This window comes from Taurulus bubalis (assembly GCF_910589615.1).
Source record: "Taurulus bubalis genome assembly, chromosome: 3".
Classification (NCBI taxonomy): domain Eukaryota; kingdom Metazoa; phylum Chordata; class Actinopteri; order Perciformes; family Cottidae; genus Taurulus; species Taurulus bubalis.
This window is the reverse complement of record NC_136591.1, coordinates 23,821,437-23,847,621: the sequence shown is the minus strand read 5'-3', so window position 1 is coordinate 23,847,621 and position 26,185 is coordinate 23,821,437. Positions and strand designations below refer to the sequence as shown.

The window sequence follows — 26,185 nt, the reverse complement described above, 5'->3', positions numbered from 1 at the left end:
TGTGTGGCCTACCACTGTGAGGTTGTACCGATTCCCCACTAAAAATAAAACCCCATGATGCCTTGCCTTGAGGCATAGGATTCTGGGTCAGGCTGACCTATCCCCCCCACTAGAGGACTGACCCTGATGAAACAACCTTCTGTGTGTGTGTCTGTGTGTGTGTGTGTGTGTGTGTGTGTGTGTGTGTGTGTGTGTGTGTGTGTGTGTGTGTGTGTGTGTGTGTGTGTGTGAGCACACACCATCTCTGTTGTCTGTGCACTTTATTTTAACTTTAATGTTATATTCTACTGTAGATGGAATTGTAAATAGTCATGCTCCCATTTATTGCACTGTTTATTGTTAAATGTGTATTGTATGTTTAATGTTATGCACCTCCCACCAGGACAAAATCCTTGTATGTGAAAACATACATGGCAATGAATGGTTCTGAATCTCCGTTTTCACACACGCAAATATCTTGACCTCTCAATCCGTTTTCTCTTCTGCACTGACTCTGCCTCTGCTGCTCCACCTCCTGATCTTCCCCTTCTATTTAAAAGAATCTGAAAATTGGGTTGAAACTACTAAATCATGGTTTCTCTGCAAGCAAAACTGTAATATTCTAGGCTGGGGTGGCAATTTTGGAGATTAGTAAATCAGAGAAATCACTCCTAGGAGAAATGTGAGGCTGAAGGCATTTCATATACAGTAGAGCCTTGCAGTATTGCTAATCCAAACACTGCAGAAAGGAAAGCCTGTCTGGCAAAGTGAAATGCTTCGTATGAAATGTGCTGATTTAGAAAGAAACATGTCAGACTATTATATACACTCAATATTTTGAGTAGTTAATACGCCCAGTTGCTAATCTGCATTATTTAAGGCCTGTTAAGAGAATACGTTCTGATAGCACTGAATACTTTGCTCTTGGTGCCTTTTTGGTGGCTGTGAGAGGATGAATCTGAAACTGCCATATCCGAGTCTATACATGTGTTCAGTGAAACAAATTGCACATCCTTTCTGGAATTGAATCGGATCACTGAAAACATTGTATCACATGTCCACCTCTGCTCTTATGTCTGCCTGATCTTTCAAATGTGCCACCTAGAAGCTCTTTATCCATGTGTTCATATGGTCTGTTTCTTTGGTAGAAAGCCGTTCTCATGAAATCAGTGAGATCGGTGGATAATTTAGACTGGGACATTGTTTCTGGAAGGACATGATGCTGCTGAGATTGGAACCTTTTCTATACAAATAATTTACACATACAGTATATATATATATATATACTGTATATATCTGTGTATATATACACAGATATCTATCTATATATATATATATACTGTATATATACACAGATATCTATCTATCTATCTATCTATCTATCTATCTATCTATATATATATATATATATATATATATATATATATATATATATATATATACACACATACATATTATTTGTATAGACAATGTTCCAATCTCAGCAGCATCATGTCCTTCCAGAAACAATGTCCTATATATATATATATATATTACAAATAAATCTCTCTCTCTCTAAGCTATATATAAACTGGCCCAGGAAAGTACGTTTGGTGTTTAAATAATGTCTGCATTAACATTCGTACCAAGACACCGAGGCAGCTTTAGTCTCAGACTTGTTTAGTGCAACAATATAACGTGGTTGCGAGTGGCCCCGCTCCCCAGCCAAACCATAATATCTTGTTACATTGCAGTTATCCCCCGCTGCGAGTATGCAGTGGTAAAGCATAACATCACAGCATAGACCAGCAGCACAGCCAAATTGAGCTATGTGAGCCCGTTGAAAAGGGCAAAAGATGCCATTGTTGAAAAGTATGGTTGCTTTATTGCCGTCGAGAAAAAACGTAGCACTCCTTCGACAGCAATAGTAGGAGGTAGAAAATACTGTGGCCAGGCTAACTCATCGCTCTTTGGAGTCAGTGTTAAGCATGAAAGAGAGAGAGAGAAGGAGGTAGAAAAGAAAAGGTGCAAAGTGAGCGAGGCAGGAACAGAGGTGGTAGTTAGGTTAATTGATGGGTCCTAGGAGGTGGCGGGAAGGTGGAACGAAGGGAAAAAGGTGGGAGGGGTTGAACCGATGTATTGTTGTGTATGAGGCAATTGGGGACTGCTTCACCATCTTTATATCATGGTTTACAATACATAAATCTGATTGAGTGTGTGTGTGCATATGTGTAAACATGCATGACTCCATGTACGTGTGTGCGTTGGTGTGTCATACCCGTAGCCTCTCTGCGGCAGACACTCCAGGATGTCGTAACAGAGGCTGAGCTGCTCATCTCTCTCACAGCTGTAGATGCACTCCAGGGCGACCGCCATCAGCTGGTCTGGGTCCCCGATGATCTTTTGCTGGCACTGGAAGAGAGAGGAAAAGAGAGGTCAGTATGTGTGTATCGAGGCATGACTGACCCTGAAGTCTTTCTGAACATACACACTGGGGCACTGTATCAATTTGAGTATTTTCTTCCGTGTGTGTGTGTGTGTGTGCGCGCGTGCGTGCGCGTGCGTGCGTGCGTGTAATAGCCAGGCGACATGTCCTTGGCTGTGGCCTTAAGGGGTCATAAATATCACATTTACAGTGTAGGGATACGACACTGGCCCTGACATGGCACAAACAGCCAGAGACGCTCTGTGTGTGTGTGTGTATGTGTGTTGTTTGTGTGTGTGTGTGTGTGTGTGTGTGTGTGTGTGTGTGTGTGTGTGTGTGTGTGTTTGTGTGTTTGTGTGTTTGTGTGTGTGGGTGTCATGGTTACCCGAGTGTAACGCCCACCCCCCCTGACACTTGTGTTTGTGTGTGCGTTTGAATACTTACGTCCGGTTTGGAGTGCTGAAAGATGATGAGAGGCATGGTGAGGTCTCGCTGTGCCAGGCTGACCAGGTACTCTCTGAGCAGAGACTTAGCGGCGCCCTCTTCCTGCCCCTCACATCGGTGCAGGAACGGCACCATCCACTGGAAGGCGTCTTTCACGTAGCGCTCGGTGCTGGACTGTTGAAAAAAAGACATTTACTTTATATTAAAATGAATATGAACGGGTGCCTTAAACACTTACAGCCTTTGATCTGCTGTCCCATGTTCCAAACTAAATACTGACAAATACTGATCACCTCAGAGCCAAAACTCAGCAAATATTAGTTTGGAAAAAATATGAAAGTCAAACTTTTCTGATCCAGGGTCAGGGCTAACTTGGCCACTGCTTTATTACTGTACTTTTTCATCATCGTTGTGCAACATTAATTTAGGAAATTGTCCAGTGATATATCTTGCACATAAAACAGCGCGTTGGCTGAAACAGAAGACAAACTTTTGCTGTGATTTACTTTGGAAAAGTACTGTAGAGGTTTTACAGAAGGCAACAAAGTCAGCATCGGGGGTCTCATTCATAACTCATTCCCACGCATGTAATCTATGAAAAGAAACTTGACGTGAGAATGAGTGCATTTTACAGAAGCTCTGACCCATGCGTACGAACATTATGGAGACGCGAAATTGTCGACGCAGATGGTGAGGTGGTAAATTGAAGCCAGACGGTAAAAATGTAAATGTGATGTTTCAATGGACGTCTAATGACACCTCTCAGATTTAATTTCACTGCACATCAAATGCTACTTTGCACTAATAGATGCTCTTTATCATAAACATTCAAACCAGCAGGGTTAGTTGCGCTTGTACTAGTGAGTTATAACTATTCCATCAGCACCTTTCAATTGTAATAGATATAAACCAACTCAAACCTCAAATCAAATTATCATCATCCGTAAAATAACGTCAACTAGTGTTAAAAAATTGCAGAATAGAGCGCCAATAGTTTTCAATAATCTTATAATACTGTACAATGTACGATCTTAGTTTGCCTATAGTTTTTGTGAGTAAAATCGCTGCAGTGAACACAACTTTATTCAATTATGGTTTATTCCATAGGCACAAATGGGACAGATGCAGCGAACTTTCACCCCCTGCTGATTGTGTAAATTAGTAGAGTCTGGAAATAAAGCTCATGACAGCTCCCATACAATCACTACATATTCTCCTTATCAGTTCTAATTATAATGCTATAAAAAAACGGAATAAACAAATACTGTACACCTATCAAACTTCCTTTTTTTAAATGATATCCAGGGTGGTGTTTCCACGGATTGCCGTGACTATTTTGGAAGCAATCAGTCTGATTGCTGTAAACATATAAATATTGCAGTGACACTTGTGTAATAATGTCTAATGCGGCACGATAGACGCACTGGCCCTGTTCGGGCTGCGTAAATGGAATAATTAGGAGGAAACAAGTTGTTTTCCTCGCGGTAGTTGCAGTGATTCACCGTAAAGAACCATTGATCAGCAGCTCATTTCTATTCATCAACATTCAAAGGGTACTTTGACAATTTACGGTTGAATGTGGGCATGTAGAGGGCGAGATGTGAGGCTGAACCAGCTGCGCACATTTACAGGTTGATTTGGGATTTAATAAAAGGAAATTACTCACTGGCAGGTGTACTCTATGCACTTTTTTTCAAATAAATGAGACCCTCAGGTCTTGTGTGTTTTTAAATCAACTAATTGAATTAAAATGATCTGTGGATTTAAGTTAAATAAAATTATGATTTGTGATTCTACACATCCAATAAAACACCATGGTACCACTGAGTGAAATATTGTATTTTCATTTAAAAGTGTTGCATCATGGGTTGTAAATACCCTCGATGCTGCTAGGCTAGCCTAACTACAACCACTCCAGCGCGTGGGTTGTGCAGATGCATGTCAAGATCTGGGCAGGACCCGCCCCCACCCTGTGACAGCTCTGACTTGCACGGATGAGAGGGAATCCACAGGAAAATCATTGAGATGGTAAATGCTAACGCGCACACCCACACGCAAACATTTTTACTTCGCCGTACCGTGTCTCTGGCAAAGAAAGACATCAGACGCAGGCAACGAGGGACATTTAATCTAGGCAGATTTGGTAAACACTCACACACACACACACACACACACACACACACACACACACACACAAGCGCAGAGTACCAGTCAAACAGCATGTGTTAGTGCAGTCAACAACATTTGCTGGCTGCCTGCCTGTATGGAAGATCCTGCTGGCAGTGGTCCTCACAGGCTAAAGCTGGCTGGCAGTTATTAGCTACAATTTAGAGGACAGCTCATATTATGTACTCCAAGGGGACTTGTAACTGTAGTACCTACTCCACAATAGTTTTCATAGCTCTCTCGTTGCTGTTAGAGGCAAAGTTTGTATTGTCCAAAGTCAGGGAATTCGGAAGTTAAAATAACTGATTTACAGTGAGATGGTTCTTAAATATATTTTCAAATGATGTACGTTTTCTATTCAATTTGTTGCCTACTCAAGGTTCAATGAGCATACATCATATTCTTTTAAGCAACAGTAAAGGATTACAGCTACTTCATTATGGGACGTTAAAATGAAATGTAATTGCAAGGAAATGGATTACTCTTGTTTTATTCTTATTTCTGACAACCTCCATACACTGTGAGCGAGACAAAGCGGCATGTTTGGAAATGCACACATAACTTAAGGAAATATATGTGTCAGCAGAGACTGCGTTGAAAAAAAAAGTTTTAATCTCAATAAGGGGTTTGGTCAAAACTGTGAAAATACTTCTGAAAAATAATTTAAAATAAATGTGAAGACGCAAAAGGCTGTAATAATGGCAATGACACACCTGCATGGCCGTCCTGTTTTCATGGTGTAGAGAACATTTGAAATGTAAAATAGGCCACTTACATTTTTCATGAGCAGGTGGAGCTTGTCGATGTCTCTTAGCTGCTGCAAATCTTTAAGTGTCAGACTCAATTCACATGATGTCTCATACACGAGTGTTTCCATGGTGACCAAGTCATTGCACAAGAGCTCGAGCCCCGGGATCTCCCGCTCCTTCGCCAGACGCACCAGCGACAGGGCGCAGTCCACCTGATTGAGACAAATAAATGCCAATAAGGGTGGAGGAGGAGGAGAAAAAGCAAAGCAAAAAGCAACTCGGATAAAAAAGCTCTGTCTGAACAGTTAGTGTGCAGAATCTACATCATTAGCACAATTCCTTTTTTCTTATAAGGTGGCTTAATCTTGTTAATTATTATTGTTTTCTATTAAGAGATAACACCATGCTATCACATACTTACTCCTTAGAGTGTGTGTTAAGCTGAGGGGTTTTATGTGACTAGCAAGACTAAGAGCCTACAGCGATGCCTGTGGTTCAGTAAACTCAATATTAGAGAGATAAAGCAATTCATTGGATAAATTGAAATTGTGACTTGATTGTGGAACTAGTTGAAAAGTCATAAAAGTTCACAAAGACCATGAATGTACTCAACAAAATGCATGTAAATACAGTTGCCGAGACATGCTGAGGAGAATTAATGTCTGGACCAGAATGTATTGCCAATCCATCGTACAAATGTAGAGATATTGCACTTGATATGTGAAAATGTTTACTTGCTGGTGGATTAAAGGTCCGGGCATCATCAAAGTAATTCATCCTCTGTGCACATGGGAATCTGTCTCAAATTTAGAAAAGACATTTCTCAAAAAAAAGAAAAGGTCAACTTTAAGAAGGTACAGTGTGTAGCATTTAGGGCAATATATTGGCAACTTGGTAATAATTTGGTTGCAATCAGCAACCTCACTATTGGATGCTGCCAAATCCTACACACTAGACCTTTTAGGTCAGATCACCAAAGTCAGTAGGTTTCACCCTCTGGGGCCCATGAATGTCTGTGAAAAACTTTTTAGCAATTCATCCAATATTTGTTGACCTTTTTCAGTCTGGACCAAAGCGGTGGACCGACCGCCTGACTATCTCCAGCTCCACAACAAGTCAATATGAAGTTGTGTCTTTATTGTTTAATTTACTTTAAAAGTCAATAGGGGAGCAACCATTGAATAAATGTACAAGGTCTGTCTTCAGTCAAATACTTCTTACTGATCCTGCAGTGTGCCGCCCTTCACTCTGGTGGTCACTTAGTTGTTTGTTGAATGTAACATTTGGTCAACTTGCCCTGAAAGGCTATCTTCAGTCGTTCATACTGTTTAGGGCAAGTTGCCATGTCATTGAAAAACTGTTGCTGAGGTCACTGAACTGGGACGTGAACAAAAACAACAACATCCCAACTAATCCGAAACTAAATAATACCATTCAGTCATTGCTAATATCCAATCATTAGTCTTTGGACAATAAAACGGGGAAGATTTGGGCTTCCTGCTACTCTGGTCGATAAAATTCCATCCAGAAGAGCAACCAGTCGATATGCGACCACCTATACGCTGGCCAGCCAATCGATGCTCAGCCACCTGTGGATGCGAGCCAATCGATTGCAGATGCCGCCGGGCCCTGTAGTGATGATTGCTTTCTCTCCACCTTTTAGAGAAGGAAAGCCCTTTAGCACAGCGGTTGGTGCGGCATCTTCCTTGTGCACCAGCACATGCATACGCATACATGCACGCACACGCGTGGGGTCTGCAGCCTCGTCATCTTCAGCTGATCTCAACACATTTCTTGCAGAATAAATAATTGCGCGCCTTCATTTGTAAAAAGGCATACACGCGCAGGGAAGGAGAGGGAGAGACAACCCAAATCACCTTGAGTCAGAGCCTGAGCAATTAGATACAACAAGAGAGAGAAGTCTATTGATCTAACTGTGAGTAAAGATCCTCCCTGTTCCCTCCACCCCTCCCTCCTCCTCTTTCTCTGCTCTCCAGAGAGATAATCCCAGGCTAACCATAGACAATTCAGATGTTAAAATATCACACTTTTTAATTACACCCTCCTCTCCAGGCCCACCCCTCATCATTCTCAACTTGTGTCCTCTGTCTCACTTTCTCTGTACCATCTCACTCTCCCCATACTGGAAGATTTCACCGACCCTTCGGTTTAATTTTCCCAACTCAATTTTGGCTTCTTTGTCTCTCCCACCTGTCCTAACATCGGCCCTTTCTTTCAAACATAATTTTCTCCGCGGCTCAGTTTTTTTTCTTTTCTCCTCCTCTCGCAAGACCCTTGTAACAGTCCCCACGCCTGGCCTCCATTTGAACTCCAAGTCTGGCCCTTTGCCTTCTCTGTGTGCCCGTCTTCTCTCTCCGTCTGCTTTCCACAGCTCCACCATGTCATTTTGTGTCATTTTGTTACCAACAGTGTTTCAAACAACACTTGTCTTTAATATCCTTTATTTATACCCTTTCAGACCCTTTTAACAGGTCATTTTCGTTCCCACAGACAGCTCTTTCCATAAGATTGCTTTCCACTTTTACCTCTCCGTCCTGTCCTCCCCTATTTTTGTGTTTGTAATACACTCAACACACAACATAACACGGGATGACGCATTACCCAACATTTATCCTCCTTTTTTCTTTCTTTCTTTCAGTGCCTCAATTCTCTGTTTTTTCAAACCTCTCTCTCTCTCCCTCCCTCTCTCTCCCTCCCCCCCTTCTTCTCTTCCTCTCCCCCTCCCCCTCTTCTTGTCAATCTTCCCATTCAACGCCTCGCTTCCTGGCGTTCTGTCGCTGGTTCAAAACACTCCAGCTTCCTCTGATGGTGTTCCTTTTAAATCAAACCCCATTTTCCTCCATTAAAACGCTCTTCCAAGCATAAACACGGCCAGATGAGGGATGGGATAAGATGAAAAAGTAAAGAGGGCAGGAAGGAGGGGTGAAAAACACTCAGCAAATGGCAGCGGAGCAGTTCCGATGCCTCCCTCTGTTGCATCTATGCGAGTGTGAAGCAAGAGGCGCGAGAGTTTGGGACGTTCCCAAGAGGCTCCTGGAGTAATGTGTGAGAGAGAAAAAGGAGATGAGGTCAAATTTAAAAGGAACAAGCGAGGAAATGAAAGAGAGCTGGTGTGATTCTGAGAGGTAAATCAAGACCCAATCAGTCTCTCTTTCTTTCTCTATGAGTGGATGATGAAAGGCACGAGTCCCCTGTTGTCTTCAAAAAATGAGCAATGGACTCCCAAATTCCCTTCTCCTCCGCCCTCCTTACACCCAGTGAAAAGGATGAAATGGAGAAATGAGGGGGAAAGATATGACTGCACCCCAGTTAGTCCTTTCACAAAAACAAAGAGAGCGCTGTGACAACCTTGATCCATCACCGTGAAGGAGCTAGAGAGGGGACAGAGCTGCCATGTGGATGGTGTGGGTGGAGAGAGTGGGCAGCTCCAGCAGTTACATCCCATTACTCCACTAAACAAGTCCGATCGAGTCCTATTTTTCAGTTGCAGCAACAGAACGCAGATGACAGAAGCTTCGGAAACTCTTCATTAGAAGTCCATATGGCAAATATGATAACGACCGTCACAGATAGGATCAAAGTGACCTTGACTGATGGGAGTTGGTAACATCTCTTCTGCAGCCTGAATCCGAGCCTGTCACATATTTCTGCCCCAATCATGTAAGAGAGCTACGTGCAACAGCAAATATTTACAAGTTTCAGATGTCTATTAATTCCTTGATGCTGCAGTTCAAATCAAGATGAGGGAACCTAAAAAGGAACCTGAGCAGGGTGTGAAAATGTGTCACATGCCAAGAACCTCCTTGAGTAGAGCACCTTTGTGGCAATCAGCAGTCGGATGCTTTGAATCTGGAGAAATACAGTCTCTGCTTGTTTGTTTTTGTTTTTTTTAGCCATGACTGGGAACCTGGTGTAACACTGAGTGCTGGTACCTGTCTGGAGCCGGAGTCGATGTCCTTCGCTCTGCTTTGGTACCAGTCGGTCAGTAGCTCGATGGACGGCGTGGCTGTGCGGAACCTCAGCCACTCTGGAGCGCTCTCGTACAGGAAATTGTCGTCATCAAACAAGTTCTGGTCCAGCATTGCTCTGAGGAAGACATGGAGCAAGAGTGGAATTAGATGAAAGGGAATTTTAGGAAAGCAGAGACAGTAGGCAACGATGGAAAAGGAAAAAGATAAGGGAAAATCTATATTTTATTCTATATTTTCCTCATAATTTCCACTAAATCTATTAAAAGTGCAAAACCAACAAAGGATATTGTCTATGTAGCCACAGTCGGATAATGCTAAACACTCTGTGCCGTAGAGCTTTGTTTGAGGAAAAAAAAAAAAAATCAATGAATAACACATCAATGAGCCAAACTGCTGCCCTAGCCGACATCATGCTTTTTCATTAGCATGAGCACTGTACTGTATTTTGAGTTGATCCCACAATTACTATCCCGCTGCTGTAAACACATTTGCATTTTAGGAATGAACGTAACATCCTGATAATCCGTTATTAAAGAAAAAAGAAAGGTGGAGCGCCAACAGGATAAGCAAAGCAGAGAGCATTGAGAGGCAGAGGAACACATCGAGGATTTTGGTCTTCTCATGGGAATTTAGAGAATAATTTAAAAATAATCTCAACCCTTATCCTTTCAGTGGGAGGATACAGCATTACAGTGTGAAGGGAGAAGAGAAAAAAAGATGACCAGAAGACAGAAAAATAGCAAGGATATAATACAGCAAAAAAAAGGGTGGGTGTCGTAAATACGGTTGTAAATACAGTCTTGAACGTTGCTGGCATCACACAATCACAGTATCAAACTTTCACCCTGCAATCCCGGGCCAAGCACACCACAATAGCCAACAGATATTATGAGTCGACACAAAAGAGCAATAAAAAGAAAAAGAGCTCGCTAAATGAAATTGTAAATGAAGCTGGCCTCCCAAATGCAGCAAGCAAATGGCGTAAATTGGCAGAGCAACAAGATTTGGTAATAGTTTGTTATGGTTCTGTTTCACATTTAGATAATAGGATGTCATGTTTTGTTTCACATGATGATGCCAACACGAGCGTCTGGCCTGTATGGAACATGAATTTTAACAATTCTATGCGCCGAGAGCTTTGTTATTGTGGAGAGATTTCACAACCGTATCAGTTGATACTGAGCACCGGTTTATGAGAGCGCAGAGTGGACGATGCGAAAATGTTGGGGGGGTCGGTCAAAAGGGATGTTTCCCGTTTACCTGCACTCCTCTGCCTCGCACCAGTCCATCTCTCGGTGTCTCTGCTCGTCCCATGGAATCAACACCAACTCCCCTCCGTCATCCAGGCTGAGGGGAAAAGAAGAAAGCAGACACAAACAAGTCAAAAAGAGATATAGATGAAAAGGCAGCGCAAGATATAGGAGAAGAGAGGAGGATTAGAGAGAATCTAAATCAGAAGAATTAGGGTTGGTTTTAGGGAAACAAATATCAGAACAAAGACCAATGACTAGCCAGGAGTCAAAAAAAACAAAAATACACCTATAATGGGCACCTGGTAAATCAGCAAAGACATTTACTGTCTCAAACTAAACATGGTTATAAATTACAGGAAAACTGTGGTGACAGGTAGCAACTTATGGGAAATGGAAACGGCCGAGTATAATAAGAAAAGAACCGGTGAGAAAATAACTAAAACAAAAGCACAGCAATAAACAATTCAGAGAACTTTGGGAAAGAGTCTGAGTCGTGCATGGGTTGTAAATAGCCAGGACTTGTGTTTTCTAAACGCCATGTTGGAACTGAGCTTTACTTCACTTCCTGGGCTCCTTGAGTATGACAGGTCTGAGGAAGATAAATAGGGAACACACAAGAAGAGGAACCAAAGTGAAGAATGACTCTGTAACCTCGCGTGTCAGCGCTGACAAGACTCGGAGACAGACACACGGACGCATGCAGTCACACTGGGACAACGGGGGTGGAAGGAAGATCTTTCATATCTTATTCTCGGATTAATGCATTTCTTCTTGTTATCTATTTTTCCGTCGACAGAAAAATATGTAGCGTGGCTGTAAAACTCCAGCAGATAGTGCGAGCCACAAATCATCTATCGCTTTGGTGCAAGTTAAAAGGCCGAGGGCACCGAGCGCCGCTGCAGTTTTTGAACGCGACCATAAATTCTATCCAAACACGAAGAAATACATAAAATGAGTCTGAGTGACGGGAGTGATTTATGTCAATGCACTAAAGTGGGATGATTTTTACCAACATTTCAAGCACAAGTTCATCCATTCAGTTTGGGGTTTTAAAGCACAGTTGACAGAGATCGAGAAGTCTTGGTTCTTCCTCTCTAACTCTAAACCCTCCTGCCCCCCGTTGTCGTTCTCCAACTCCCTGGTCCTTTCCTCATTAAAGACAGCCAGGTTAGAGGGTGGAGAGTAAATATTGGTGTGAGAGCTCGGATATCGATGAGGGGAATGAATTATTCCGCGCTCGCTCCCCTGATCTACTTCATGTCAGCCTGAGAGAGGCACGGAGGCGGGGCGGGAAATGGGAAAATGGAGATGCAAAGCAAACTTGGAGCCGATGCTTCAGTTTATCTTCATTTCCATCGGACCAACCCCTTCAAGCTTGAGGCAAAGTTTTCAACTAAATATTACTATACTGCAATCTTCTACGCACGTCCCGTCCCGCCTTGCGGACCTGATCAATAATACAGGAGAATATATTTCCCCATTCAGTGAAGCACGACTTTAGTATATAGCGAGTGAGCTCCAAACAGATGGCGTCCGTCTGCTGCAGTGGAGGAGCGACGCGCTGTTGGGAGGAGCGCTTGGTGCTCACAGGCTGGGGAAAATAGGAAACTGCCCCACAGCGGCAGAGCCATGATGGATGCTCACTTCAGAGCCACAGCCACCTGACCTCCATACAAACTCAGACATGGCTAATGAAAGCGCGCGATGGTGGTGTGTGTGTGTGTTTCAATACATTTATATGTTGTTTTGTTTTTGTTTTTTTAGCTCCAGGGGACTTTGGCCTTGTATTCATGTGTTTCTGTATACAAATGTATATGTGGTGTATGAATAACTTAAATACTGGCACAGATAATATAGGGACTGTCAAAAAATGGTGGAAGGGGAAAAAGGAGAGGAATAAAATGGAAATAACAACAAAAAGGCAAAAATGGATGGCTGGCTGCACTCATCAGTAAACCCAGTCTGTCACCTCTGTTAGTGAACCATAAAGGAGGTGAAGAATGAAGCGCTCCTCCATCATCTCCATCTCACATATCCTCTCCTCTAATCCCAAAGCAAAAACCGGAAAAATGAACAAAACCAAAGTGCAGGCGGACAAATTCACCCACTGCCACAAGTTTGTGCATCATTTTAAAGTATAAATAGTTCTATTCATGTACATTTGGAAGTGTCTCTCTCCTTTCATGTCATTGCTGTGTTTGCAACTCAGCCCTTAAGCTATGTGTGTACACTCGTGTAACTGACGAAAGATTCCTGCTGTGTGACGGTGAGAACAAAGACGGAGAGAGAAAGACCTCCTAGTGCACACTCCGACTGAGGTGCAATTCCACATTTAGGTGATCTTAATTTGATATGTGGTGAGATGTGCCTCTTACGTACTGCAGAAAGGTGTGAATGTTGATTTCAGACATCAGCAGGCGCGTGTCCCTGAGGTGATGCATGTGTTTTTACACGGCGGCTTGTTTGCTAAGTGAATTGTTGTAAATAAATAAAAAGCGGGGAATTAGGAAATAGACTAAAGTAAAAAAATGAGTTTTTCAGTTGGGCTAATTTCTAAATAATGTTTATATACTACTTAAAAAAGGTATTTTTAAACTACATCTAGGCATTAATTAATATCCCCAAAAAAGTATTTTCATAAAACCTCTGAATGGATTGTTTTTGTTAGTGTAAATTACAATATTAGCATATCGGAATAGACAAGAATTAAATAGCTCATGTTTTCAAACATAAATCCTCACCCTCTTGTCCGTAAAAACACACAGGGTGCCATTTCAATTACATCTCGTCATCTTCTTTACTCCCACAGGTTTGAATTGAATTGGAAAGTCTCACTGAAATTGCCCCCTCTCTGAGAGAAAGACAGGAAGGCAACATTGGCTTTGAGCAACTGGACGAAATGTATGACTTCTTGTTTTTAAGGCAAGGTAATCTGTATCATTCCCAAAGGGGCAATTTGTCGCAGAGCCAGCAGAAACGCAATCATCACACGAACCATTCACACAAATTAAATCATGTTATTCAACAGACCAACAGCAGCAGGGACCAATTCACTCTTCAATCTATTCGTCCAGGTGTTTTTTTAGCATTTGAACTAATGTACACCTTGATGGCGTGCGTGCATTTGTGTGCGTCTCACCAGGCTTCAGGCAGCAGGATGGTGTACTCGTGAGGAGAGGTGGTCTCTGGGAAGTTGTGAAGGATAGCAAGCCGATGCTGGAGGAGCTCGGCTCCGTGGTACGTGAACAGGATGTCCAGCGCCTGCACGTTACTCTCCTGTAGGCAAACCAATGCATGATCCATTAACTGAAACATAGTCTATGGAAACCATGGCCCTGCTGATGGAACCGGCCTGGAACCAGGCCTGCCAGCTGCCATGGCCCTGCTGATGCCCCTCCTCTCTAACTCCTTCTGCTTAATGGATCGTGGCTATCTGGATCATGGACCATGCCTACTACTTATTATATGAATAATTTCTGTCATTTCTTGGGGATTAATAAAGTATATATTCATTCATTCGTATTCATTGAATGTGCTGTAACTCCGTTACGTTATTCATTCTGGCCGCATGACATCTATTGCTTCTGTCCATCCGGGGAGAGGGATCCTCAGGTTTCTTCCCCTTTTTTCCCTGTGAAAGGGTTTTTACTATCTTTATTTGGGGAGTTTTTCCTGATCCGATGTGAGGTCCCGGGACAGGGATGTCATGTGTACAGATTGTAAAGCCCCGAGGCAAACTTGTATTTGTGAAGTTGGGCTGTATAAAATAAACTGAATTGAATTGAAACCTTTTGTGATATTGATTTTAAATTGGACAAAATAATTGCGTTTTATGTGAGAACAGTACTTAAAGAAAAGGCACACAATTAACTGACAATCTAAATCTCATTATTTGGCGCAAAACAGCTAATTATACTGTGATGAACTGGAGAAGAAAAAGGTCCAAAACCTTTTGGTATAAAATACAAAGAAACACACCCAGGTGCGAGTTTATATAGTATAGTATAGTATTAGTTAAATCGAGCTAAAACTAATGCAGCCTGATCCAACAATCCTGCAATAAATCCTACCATCATGACGAATATAGTTAGGATTGTGCAGGACTGTTGCATTCGTTTTGTGAGCTTATATCATCACATCGCATGCCAGTGGAGATGCAGATGGCTAAAACAACCAAATTAAGTGAGATTATTGGCAAGACACTACAACAAAAATAAAAAAGAGCCTTATGTTACCCTGGCGTAGTTTCTTGCTGATATAACGATATTTTGACTGCGGAACTTCTTGAAGAACTCAGCATCATATTTCTCCTCCGCTGCGTGAGGACCGCCAAGAATCTCCTGTAGAGTGTGAACCGAGAGAGAGAGAGAGAGAGAGAGAGAGAGAGAGAGAGAGACAGAAACCAGAGGAATACAACTGTGGTTCATAAAAATACATGTGTATTTGTGAAGCAGAGAAAGAAGTGTGAGTGGTAGAAAGTCGCACTAAAGATGGAAGGGGAAAAAAGAGCAGGTATAGGATGTGAATGCAGATGGATGCACAATGACCAAATCAACAGAGATGCTATTAAACTTTCTAGCACATGGCTGTCTTGTCCTTTTAGCTGAAACCATCTGAGGAAGGTATGAGAGAGTGGAAGTGTGCGCACACACATATATGTCAGAAGGGAACATTTATTGTGCTGGCCTTTGGCTAAGAGGGATGTATGAGTGTCTGTGTGCATAGTCTCCTCTATGCCAGGGTGTGTGTGTCTTTGTGTAGCTGTGTGTGTGTGTCTGCTCGTATGTGCTTGTGTGTGTGTGTGTGTGTGTGTGTGTGTGTGTGTGTGTGTGTGTGTGTGTGTGATGGATAGCCTTTGAATGGGCCGTAAGCAGACAGAGCCAGCCCAAGTTGGGATGATAAAAACCATAATATCATATTCATAGACAGCCAGAAAAAATGGATTGGGGCAAAAGGAATCAGACGAGTACTGCAGTTACCATGACAATGTCCGAATAAAGAGAGAGACGTCATTCTGTTGGAGTTGAATATGTAGCAGGGTGAAACCTCATCTCTCCTCTATCTGCACGGGAGAAAGTACGGCCCTGTTCGTCTATGATTTATTACGGACGAAAAGGGCGTGCGTCTTAACATTAATCATCATAAATCTGAAGCGTTAAGTGGTTGCAAGTGTCAAAGTTCAACTTGAAGCATCTTTCTAATACTGTAGGCCGATCACCATCAGAATAAAACTGTATTTTCTTACGTCAGATGTGTCTCTCGGCTAGCTGCCTCCGCTCTACCTTCATTCGGTTCTTGTAGTAATAGTAAATATCTTCTCCAACTTTGTAATATTGCTGAACAGTTTAGTGGGGTTAAGAAAGAGTATTAATAAAAAGGCCCTTGCTTTGGTGGGACTGGATGTGAGAGGAGAACGCATTATTTTGCCGATGGGAAAACAACAAAGAAATGAAGAATGTTTAACAAACGCATTAACTTATTATTTACTGTATTATTTTGAAGGCTGATCTTATTAATTACTTTCTATACCAATTGATCCTTGTTTTTGTCATAGTGCTGACTGCCTTTCGTGGTTTAACACTACGTTTACGCATGAGGAATTTCAGTGCCATATTTCAGTCATCTCACAAATACCTGACCGAAAGGAAATGCTTTCATTTGAATCAATAAAGTCGTTAACACCGGCGGCAACGACTTCCACTTTATGAGCATAACTATGACCCAAGATTCCGATTACATGTGTCGTGGCTCAACGGTTTCAGTGAAGACACTGACAGAAGAGTGAAGCTGATTTTGGTTATTAAATGAAATGAAGATTAGTTAAACAGTCAACTGACAGAATATTAAAGCTATTTTGCTAGTTTGAGTGTCATATATATATATATATATATATATATATATATATATATATATATATATATATATATATATATATATATATGGTTTGAGTGTCATATATATATATATATATATATATATATATATATATATATATGACACTCAAACTAGCAAAATAGCTTTAATATTCTGTCAGTTGACTGTTTAACTAATCTTCATTTCATTTAATAACCAAAATCAGCTTCACTCTTCTGAAAAAAAAACATATATATATATATATATATATATATATATATATATGTTTTTTTTAAGTAAATGGTCAAATTAGATTTTTTTCCTCTTAAATGTGAACATTTTGTGGTTTTCTTCTTTGATTATAAAGTGCTGTGACACTATTTGCTGATATTTCATAGACAAACAATTAAATAATACTAATACTAATGATTAGTCCACAATGAAAAATATTCTGTGGCAAATTGTGATTTCTCAGTACGACTTCAGGCAGTGTAATTTGTGAAATAAGAGGATTTCCGAGGGCTGCTTGAGGGTACTGGACACATGGCGGCCGATTGTCGTTACCTCGTATGTTTCCAGGCGGTCCAGGTAGGAGAGCAGTTTCAGTCGGCTCCGACACAGCTCCTTCTGCTCCAGAGTCAGCCTAAGCATGGGCACACATAACATCAACAACAATACTGTAACATCCGAAACGGTTCAATGAAAACTCAAATTACAAGATCTGAATAGTGTGTTGTTGTCACACTTCAAGCTTAGCACGTACACTGCACTAACACGCACTGTATCTTTAAATTAACTGGAAATTGACTCAATACGGTTTACCCGCAGGGGCCCACATAACAATGCCCGCGACTGGTGACTACAATACCACATTGTGCCCTCTAGACCTAATCATTTTTTAAGGGCAACAAATCAACACCTTATGACCACAAGAACCCTTCGGTTGTAATGTATGGGATGCGGTTTGTCAATGAGGTGAGTGATCGCCCTGTGAGAATCAAATCCATTTTCAATGTAATTTAATCACGACCATACATAAATTGGATGACCACAAACACCAAGGCACTAGGTTATAAAGCATCTACCTACAATTCCATCACCCAAGGTATGCCCGAGGGAAAGGAACCGCGGGGCTGGAAACTACTGCGAGTGGTCGGGTAAAATATAGCCATTTTCGCCACATGTTCACACACACACACAGTCTCTAAGTGCAATCCCCAAGGAAACAACCTAACCATGTGGAGCAGTGGCCAAAGCTCCCTAAAAACTTGTCCTGGATCAACCGCAGTGTGACCACTGGAGAGCTGACCCCTCCACCGCCGTCTTAATCCCTAATCCCTCATTACAGAGTGCGCTATCAGGCTTTATCAGGGTTCCTCTACACAGACTAACGGAGATTAACACTGGCTCAACACACTCTCTCTGGCACATCAAAGAGTGGCGGCTTAGCACTCGTACCAGTGGTAATTATTGCTTTGCTCTGCCTCTTCAGAGTAAGAGTAAAAAATTTAAAAAATAAGAGTGGAGGAGGGAAAGGGGAGAGGAGCAGAGAGGAAATGTTAAAAAATCTAGTTTAGCCTGTCTGTTGTCCTCTTGGGGGTTTAAATGATGGCTCAATCATACATTTCAAGTTTAAACAAAATTGTATCAAGAAATCTTGCATTCTCAAGTTTTGATAACCCTTGTAAATTAATTCAAACGTAAAATCTGTACAAATCAAATGTACTTTTAGCCATGCTATGTATCTAAGAATCTGCCGAACTAAGTATAAGTGGTTTTCATCCAAATACGAGTCAGGGATTTAACATCAGCCATTGATTAAAAGGTTTTAAACTTTTTCTTCTGAGTGCACTTTATAGACGAACACCAAGTGTGGCATTGTGGAAACGGCCACCAACGGGTGAGAGCTGGCTGAATGTTCAATCCAGGTCCACGACTACTTCTTCTAAATTGCTCGTCCTACTGCTGAATTCCACAGACGCACAGCATAAACAGCGTGTAGCGAACTGTTACACATACAAATGGGAAACCTGGCTGTACGCCAACAGGGTAGAGGAGTGCCTGCGCCTTTGTAAAGGTTTATATTAGTTCCCTGAATTGCCCTTTCGATAAACACTTGACTCAGGGGGGGTTAAGAGAGGGACATGAGTGAACAAAAACACTGCGACATATCTGAACAGAGATGTCGGACTGTGAGGTTTAGGATTTAATGTCCACGGCTTAAACTGCGCTTTAGACTGTTACGCATCATCGCACATGCTGTCTAATGTAAAGAGACTGGTCCCTGATTGCATCAAGGTGTGTGTGTGTGTGTGTGTGTGTGTATGTGTGTGATATTCTGAAGCTATCAGGACTGCAGGTTATTACAATCAGATGGCATCGCCCTCCTCTCTGTACAAATACCGTAGATATGACTGTACTGGACAGAGATTGAACCGCATAAACAAGCCAACACACTTGCTTTCGCACATACACACACACACACACACGAATGCAGCGTGTGATAAAAGCGATTATCACACAGTGTGAGGGACAAAATTGGACTGCATAAACAGACAAACACTTCGGCTCATGTCTTCACATGCACATGGGTCCCACAAAAAAAAGCACAAACAGGCGTCTGTGTGTAGACGTACACGCACACAACCAATACTGGAGCAAATGAGACTTCTGATTGAGGTCTGAATCTGATCAGATAAGAACATAAACAACATTTCTCTCTCTCTCTGTGTACTGTCCATCTAGCTGTTGTATGCAGAGTCAGAGCAGCAGATATAACAGCCCTTGGCAGTTTATGAATTATACTTTATTATGCATCCACAGACTGATGAGAAAGTGTCTGGAAGATAAAACTCTCTGCATACAGCCAAAACTGTTTTAAAACAGAATGGAGCATGACAGTTAAGAATATGAAGCAATAACCAAAACCTGAGGAAGTCTGTATTTTATGCGGCATTACATTCAGGATATGGAATGCAGTGCAAGTACAACACATTGCCTATAAGCTGGTAGTAACATGAGAGGCTAGAGAAGTGCATTATGGTCTCACATTTTATTGGGTCCTTTAAACAAAATGTGTGTTTGCTGAGAGGGAAATGAACACCTTTCATCATCTAATATAGTATAGCAGAAATCTATCGAGTGGGTTTGACTACAAAAGCGATCTTTACGAGTGACTTTGAAAAGCCTTTTTGTTTTTTGACTAATAAGAATAATCATACTTTCTTTCATTGTGATAGAGAAGAAAAAAATGTATTTCACATGCACAAGGTCTGTGTGACAGTCAGTGGTTAAGTACAGTCCTTATCTACACACAAGAGCATCTCACACAGAGCAGCTGTGATCGATACCGAGCCGGTTCTGTAATGGCGATGTAGTTAAAAAGAAATTAAGAGAGTTATTATCTGTCTCAGACCTCGGCCGCAGGCATCAAGGCAACATGGGCAGCTCCAGTAGCGAGGGGCTTCACTGCACCGAAACACACACACACACACACACACACACACACACACACACACACACACACACACACACACACACACACACACACACACACACACACACACACACACACACACACAGAGAGCCTGGCAGGATGACTCAAAATAGAGAGAGGAGAAAAATCTGCATATTTAAAGAGGGCAATGTACTGAAGATTTAATGTAATGTTTCTTTTTTATGTTTGTAAATTATCTATATTTTTACTCCCTTTTCCATCTATTTCTTATCCTCCATCTTCTTAGTCTACCACGAACTACAGGTCTGGAATAAAGCGAAACAATTTTATTAAACAATAAGCCAAACAAAGAGAAAATCAAACGGGCAAACAGACTCATGTAAACTGTAGACTGTGTATATATATATATATATATATATATATATATATATATATATATATATATATATATATATATATATATATATATATATATATATATATCAGCAAATTGTGAAATACTCATACCGGCCCGTCTGGCACCAACAACCATGCCACGCTCAAAATTGCTTAAATCACCTTTCTTTCCCATTCTGACATGGAGTTCAGGAGATTGTCTTGACCAGGACCACACCCCTAAATGCATTGAAGCAACTGCCATGTGATTGGTTGATTAGATAATTGCATTAATGAGAAATTGAACAGGTGTTCCTAATAATCCTTAAGGTGAGTATATATATATATTTGAAAGGGAGCTGAAGGGGGAGAGATTACCGTGTTTCTGCTCTTCCTCATTCAAATACAGACCCGAGGCTCACTGGTTAAGTATCTGAGGTGAGAACAGCAATAAAAACGGCAGTACGACTGCTGCTGAAGCTTAAACACCTGTACGCACAACGCCTGCTCGCATAAACGCAGTGGCTGTGCATTGTAAACGTGCACCATTCATTTCAGTGTATTTCTTTGTGTTCGCATTTAAACAGAAGTGTGTAACATGTGTATGAAATCAAATTAAGCTTAAAAGTGTTTCATGATACATGGGTATGCTTATTTGCATGGAAGTGTGTGTGTATGAGAGGTGATTAGTGATCACTAAAGGGTTTTTCATTAGTCTTTCCCTGGGCACTCAACAACAAAGGCATAAATTACCTCCAGCAGATTACCCACTAATCTTCACCAACGCTTTCTCCCTCCCTCTCCGCGCTCCTCATTAATGTCCCTGCCTCTATGATCCCCTCTCTCCGGTGTGCGACCTAATCAAACAATCTGTGTTAAATTTGGCAGGCCTCTTGCCCGTTTCCTCATCGTGTCCTCGTTTACACCTTAAATACCATAACAACAATCTCTCCTTGTCTCTATTTTGTTTTCAACAAACCGGCCGCTACCCCCATCATTATAGTTCGTACCGGGAAAAATAATTACTTAATTTAAGCTCTTTAAACAGTTGGAGGTTAAGCGGCCCGAAAAAGCGGTGCAATTATTTTATGAATTTACGTGAAAAATGAATTAATTTCACTCTGAACCAAAAACCTGCCGTCAATGATGTGTTATGATTATTGTAATAAAGCATTTAGAATACTAATGAGTAAACGTTTCAATTCACTATAATGCATAATTATTTTTTTTATGTTACCAAATCTATTTAAAAGGACCTTGAATTGCTGGAGAAAATGTCACGGAAATCCATCATATAGCTATTCAAGATATTTCACTTGGAAAACGTCAACCCCCTTGTGGCGTGAGAGGAACAGTGAGGGGATCAGGAAGGTCAGGAAGCTTCATTCTCCATGAATGTCTTTACAACATGTTGAGGTGATCCATCCAATAGTTCCAAAGTGGTAGACCGATTAAACAACAGGCCAACCAATAATACCACCGAATAGTAAACCAACATTTCCTTCTAGAAAAGCTGCTAGCATGCCAAAAAAAAAAAAAGAGTAAACCATACTTTAAAAGGATTATCTGTGTGGAATAATTTATGAAATTCAAACTTTGGTCGCTTTTACAAGGGCACTTCATAAAGGAAGATGCTTGCCAACTTGGGTCCTCCAGCTGAAGGATGGTCTTTGTAACCACGAGCCACCCTTGTTGATTTTGTTCAAATAAATACTCCAGTCTCTAGAAGTTCAGACCACTGGCAGCATTTCTGCCTGCTGCGACTTTCTGTTCTCATCAGCCGTCTGGCTGAATAACTGAGCTGACTGACCAACAGTCGGACTTCCTGCATGCGTACCTGCTGAAGTCGACCTTGGCCAACAGCTCGGCTCTCTTCCTGTTCTCCGACTCCTTCTTCACCTCCAGCTCCTCGTCGCCTGACAGGATGTCCTCATAGGGAATGTCATCGAGGTCAACGTCACCTGGCATGATGAACCTGGGCGATGGCGAGGGAATAACGCATACTTTCGCTAAAAAGTACATTTGGATCAAACAATTTGAGCCATTCAGAAAAATAAATAAAAACTAAATCGATTTGACATTGATTTGGGTTGGTGTATTCATGTGTTAGTGCACACCCCCACCTGCCCCCATCTTCCCTGTTTCCTATTGCTATGAGGGCCTCGAGGTCGGTTCCCTTCAGGCCGTACTGCAGCAGCTCCTTGGTCGCGTCGACGTTCTCTGGGACCCGCTCGGCACACTCGTGTAGCACCCATGAGCGCTTGCAGATCTTGCTCTGGGTGGGATGTGTGGAATGGAAAGAGTTCAGAAGAAATGATGGAATGAAATGAGAGACAGAATTAGGGGGGGAAGGGTGTGAAAATTTGCAACAAATTGGTAAAAATGATGCGTGAAATAGAGTAAGGGGGCTGGGTGCAGTACCCCTACTTGCCAACACACATACGTCTTACCAGACGTCTAATATACAGCAATACCAGTGGAGGGCCGTGGATTTGGTACCTACGCCTGCTGTTTAACAGCTGATCGCAGCACAACTTTGTGATTCTGTTTAGGCCCAGCAAAGAAGGCTTAGCAGGCCCTGACGGCCCGCCACTGAGCAATACAGTGATAAACGGCAAAAATTTGATACATACATTGTTCTTCTCCAATCCTCCTCCTTTCCTGACATCCATCTATCTTATTTTTTATCTGCCTCTTACCAGATAGTCTTGTATTGAGGCGATGCTGACGGTACTCTTCCTCCACTGTCTCTGGTAGACCAGGTCGGAATCCAGATTATACGCTTGAGCAAGAGACAGGGCTTCACCATATTCCTCATTGTCAATCTGTGGGAAAATATATCAATATATCAATATACATATATTCATGTTTTCTTCACACTATGGAACAAATAGCATTGCAACAACTGTATGTGGTCGGAAAAGACGAGCACATGAACATTTATTTTAAAGTGATTCACAATCCATTTGAAGTGCCGGATTTGAGCAGACAACTCTAATTAAGAAACAGTTCATTTTCAGATGTAAAATTTTGTTTGAGTAAAAAGAAATATCAGTTTAATTCCTTTTACATTCTGTGTGGTACTTTGTATGTGCTATATTATCCCCAAGGGTTTATTACTGATGCAATCTTCATCTGCACTGTGTTTTTTAAACAGGATTGAATGAATTAAAACCATATCCCATATTAAGAAATATCGAGGCGAAAAAACACAGACAAGATCCATGGCCCAATTTTCCATCACACTAAAAAACAAAGAAGCTTAGATTTTTGAATAAACCTGAGCACAAACTATGGCACTCCTGAGCACACAATCTGAATATTGGAACACTGAATGGGACCAGCTCTGACACGCAGATCTCAATCTGAGCAGCAATGTGCAATGTGACGCAGCCTGGATTGGGTCTGCTACAGCGGGATAAGAAGAATGCTGAGGGGAACGGAATATCTGGGGGTATTTGATGAAATTAAATCCAAAGGACAGAGGGAGAAAACGGTGGGGTTCTTCTTTTTTTCTGAAAGCTTTCTGAAAGTAAGCAATAAAATATAAATGTAGCAAATAAACATTTAAAAAAACAGTTGAAATTATTATTTTAATAATTGAATTAAATTGTGTAGCAATGTCTCCTCTATTCAAACGCTGCAACTATATTACAGCGTCATATTATGTTTAACACTATTATCTTATCTTATCGTTAACAGTATAATCATATCAATAAGGTTACTTTCGCTTATGGAGCACAGAGCAATGTTTCCAGTTTTCCAGACAAATGGACAATGGAGATGCGGGGTATCAGATCCATAAAGAAAACGAGACGGCAAACTGGTTTGTAATTCAAAATTCACTCGTCACTGAATAACTGGGGCACAGCTTTTCGATATTATTTGTATAGCATCTCAGGTATGACTAATATTGGCATCGGAAAAAAACAATCGGCTATCATCCCTTCAATCGTCGATATATGATTGCCAAATGACACAACCCTCGATAGCATGCTCAAATCTTCCAATTAGCATCCTACAGAGATTGACAGCAAAGTCTTTCATTTTGCAGATACTTTAAAATGCTTCACCTGATTAATGTGCAAACATGCGATTACAATGTATGTTATTGTACGTATGTTAGCATGCTAATGTCAGCAGATAACTCAAATCACCCCTGTAGCAAAGGGTCGTTAGCATAGCATTGCATAGACTGCTTGTCTTGTTACCATACATTTTTCTTTGATTGCAGCAGCAGCAGTAGTTGTTGTCGTTATTATCATTATTAATAATAATAATGTAAATCAATTGGCCTTCCTTATATGTTACTATAGACTAATGCTAAACTAGGTTTTGTGTCAAATCAATGTCTCACAAAATGATTTGATCCAACAACATCATAACACCTCAGTTTATGCAGGCCCACTCATTGTGTGCAAGCGCACTGACACGCACACATACGCACACACAGGATCCATCTCTTTCTGTGTGTAGGAGTACAAAGCAACACATTAGCCAGACTGTGGTTCCTTGAGGGCAATAAGAACCCCACACAGTTAAACCTCACGTAGGAGGACATAAAAAACGGCTTCCTTCTCTCTCTGGATTCGGCTAATAAAACGGTTAGCAGCAGCCTTGCCAGTGTGCTGCTCAGGCAGGGTTACGCCACCAAACGCATCATCGCACTCCTAAACACATGAAGAGGCCGACTTGGGGAAATAACCCGAAAATCACTTGATCTGGTCTATTCACAGTCAGTGGGACTACAAACCTCCACTGAAGGAAGTCTCTGAGGCGAGATCGGGTCATTCGGATTTCCGTGAGTGAGTGTGAAGTGTGGAAATGTCAAACTGTTCAAATATAACACGAGCGATACACTCGGCACTGACAGACACACACAATAAATCAAACAGGCATGCACACACATGCACAGACATCCATAGACATCCACAGACATAAAGACGTGTGCAGACACCCCTCCTCTCACACGCCTACATTGTGGTACATGTGAATAATAAAAAACAAAAATAAAAAACATTTCCACGGGGAGAGCAGCAGCTGGGGAAGTGCTGTGCCGGGTACCAAGTGTTACAAAGAGATAATAATGATATATTACTTTGTAACTCTCCAATGGTAGGATTGATGGCGATGACTAATGGCATCTAATGATGATGACAATGATGAAGAAGGAAGTAGATGACGGGTCATAAAAATGACTGATGAACCACGCTAAAACTTGGGACCGCTGAGAGCCGATACTGTGCTTTATGACAGAGCATGTTGTTGTCTTTGCTGCAATTTGTAGCGAGTTGCAACAACAGCCATATTTCTAATGCAGCAATTAGCATTTCAGAGAAACCCTTGGGACTGAGAAATAGCCTAAAAGCAGACTGAGCATCTTGCTTGGTATTCTTTTCTCATCAACAGCACGCTGGAGCTGATCCAACAAAACAATAGCACTTCACTGAGCTGGTGCAGGGTTTATTTAGTCAGAAAGCAATTTTGCATATCAGCCTGTTATAATTCAGTCA

The 26,185-nt window shown here is 41.5% G+C and overlaps 1 protein-coding gene across 1 annotated transcript in view; it reads right to left on the bottom strand.

The window, feature by feature from the left end:
- The window catches only part of nbas (NBAS subunit of NRZ tethering complex), a gene marked incomplete at its 5' end in the record, with an annotated part of 141,167 nt that overhangs the window by 95,702 nt on the left and 19,280 nt on the right, over window positions 1–26,185 (bottom strand). The window contains 11 exons of the mRNA XM_079214701.1: window positions 2,237–2,370; window positions 2,828–3,001; window positions 5,769–5,954; window positions 9,696–9,849; window positions 10,995–11,081; window positions 14,127–14,263; window positions 15,223–15,327; window positions 17,405–17,483; window positions 22,510–22,647; window positions 22,796–22,947; window positions 23,372–23,497. Coding sequence (XP_079070827.1) covers window positions 2,237–2,370; window positions 2,828–3,001; window positions 5,769–5,954; window positions 9,696–9,849; window positions 10,995–11,081; window positions 14,127–14,263; window positions 15,223–15,327; window positions 17,405–17,483; window positions 22,510–22,647; window positions 22,796–22,947; window positions 23,372–23,497 — 1,472 coding nt within the window. The remainder of the gene's footprint in view (window positions 1–2,236; window positions 2,371–2,827; window positions 3,002–5,768; window positions 5,955–9,695; window positions 9,850–10,994; window positions 11,082–14,126; window positions 14,264–15,222; window positions 15,328–17,404; window positions 17,484–22,509; window positions 22,648–22,795; window positions 22,948–23,371; window positions 23,498–26,185) is intronic.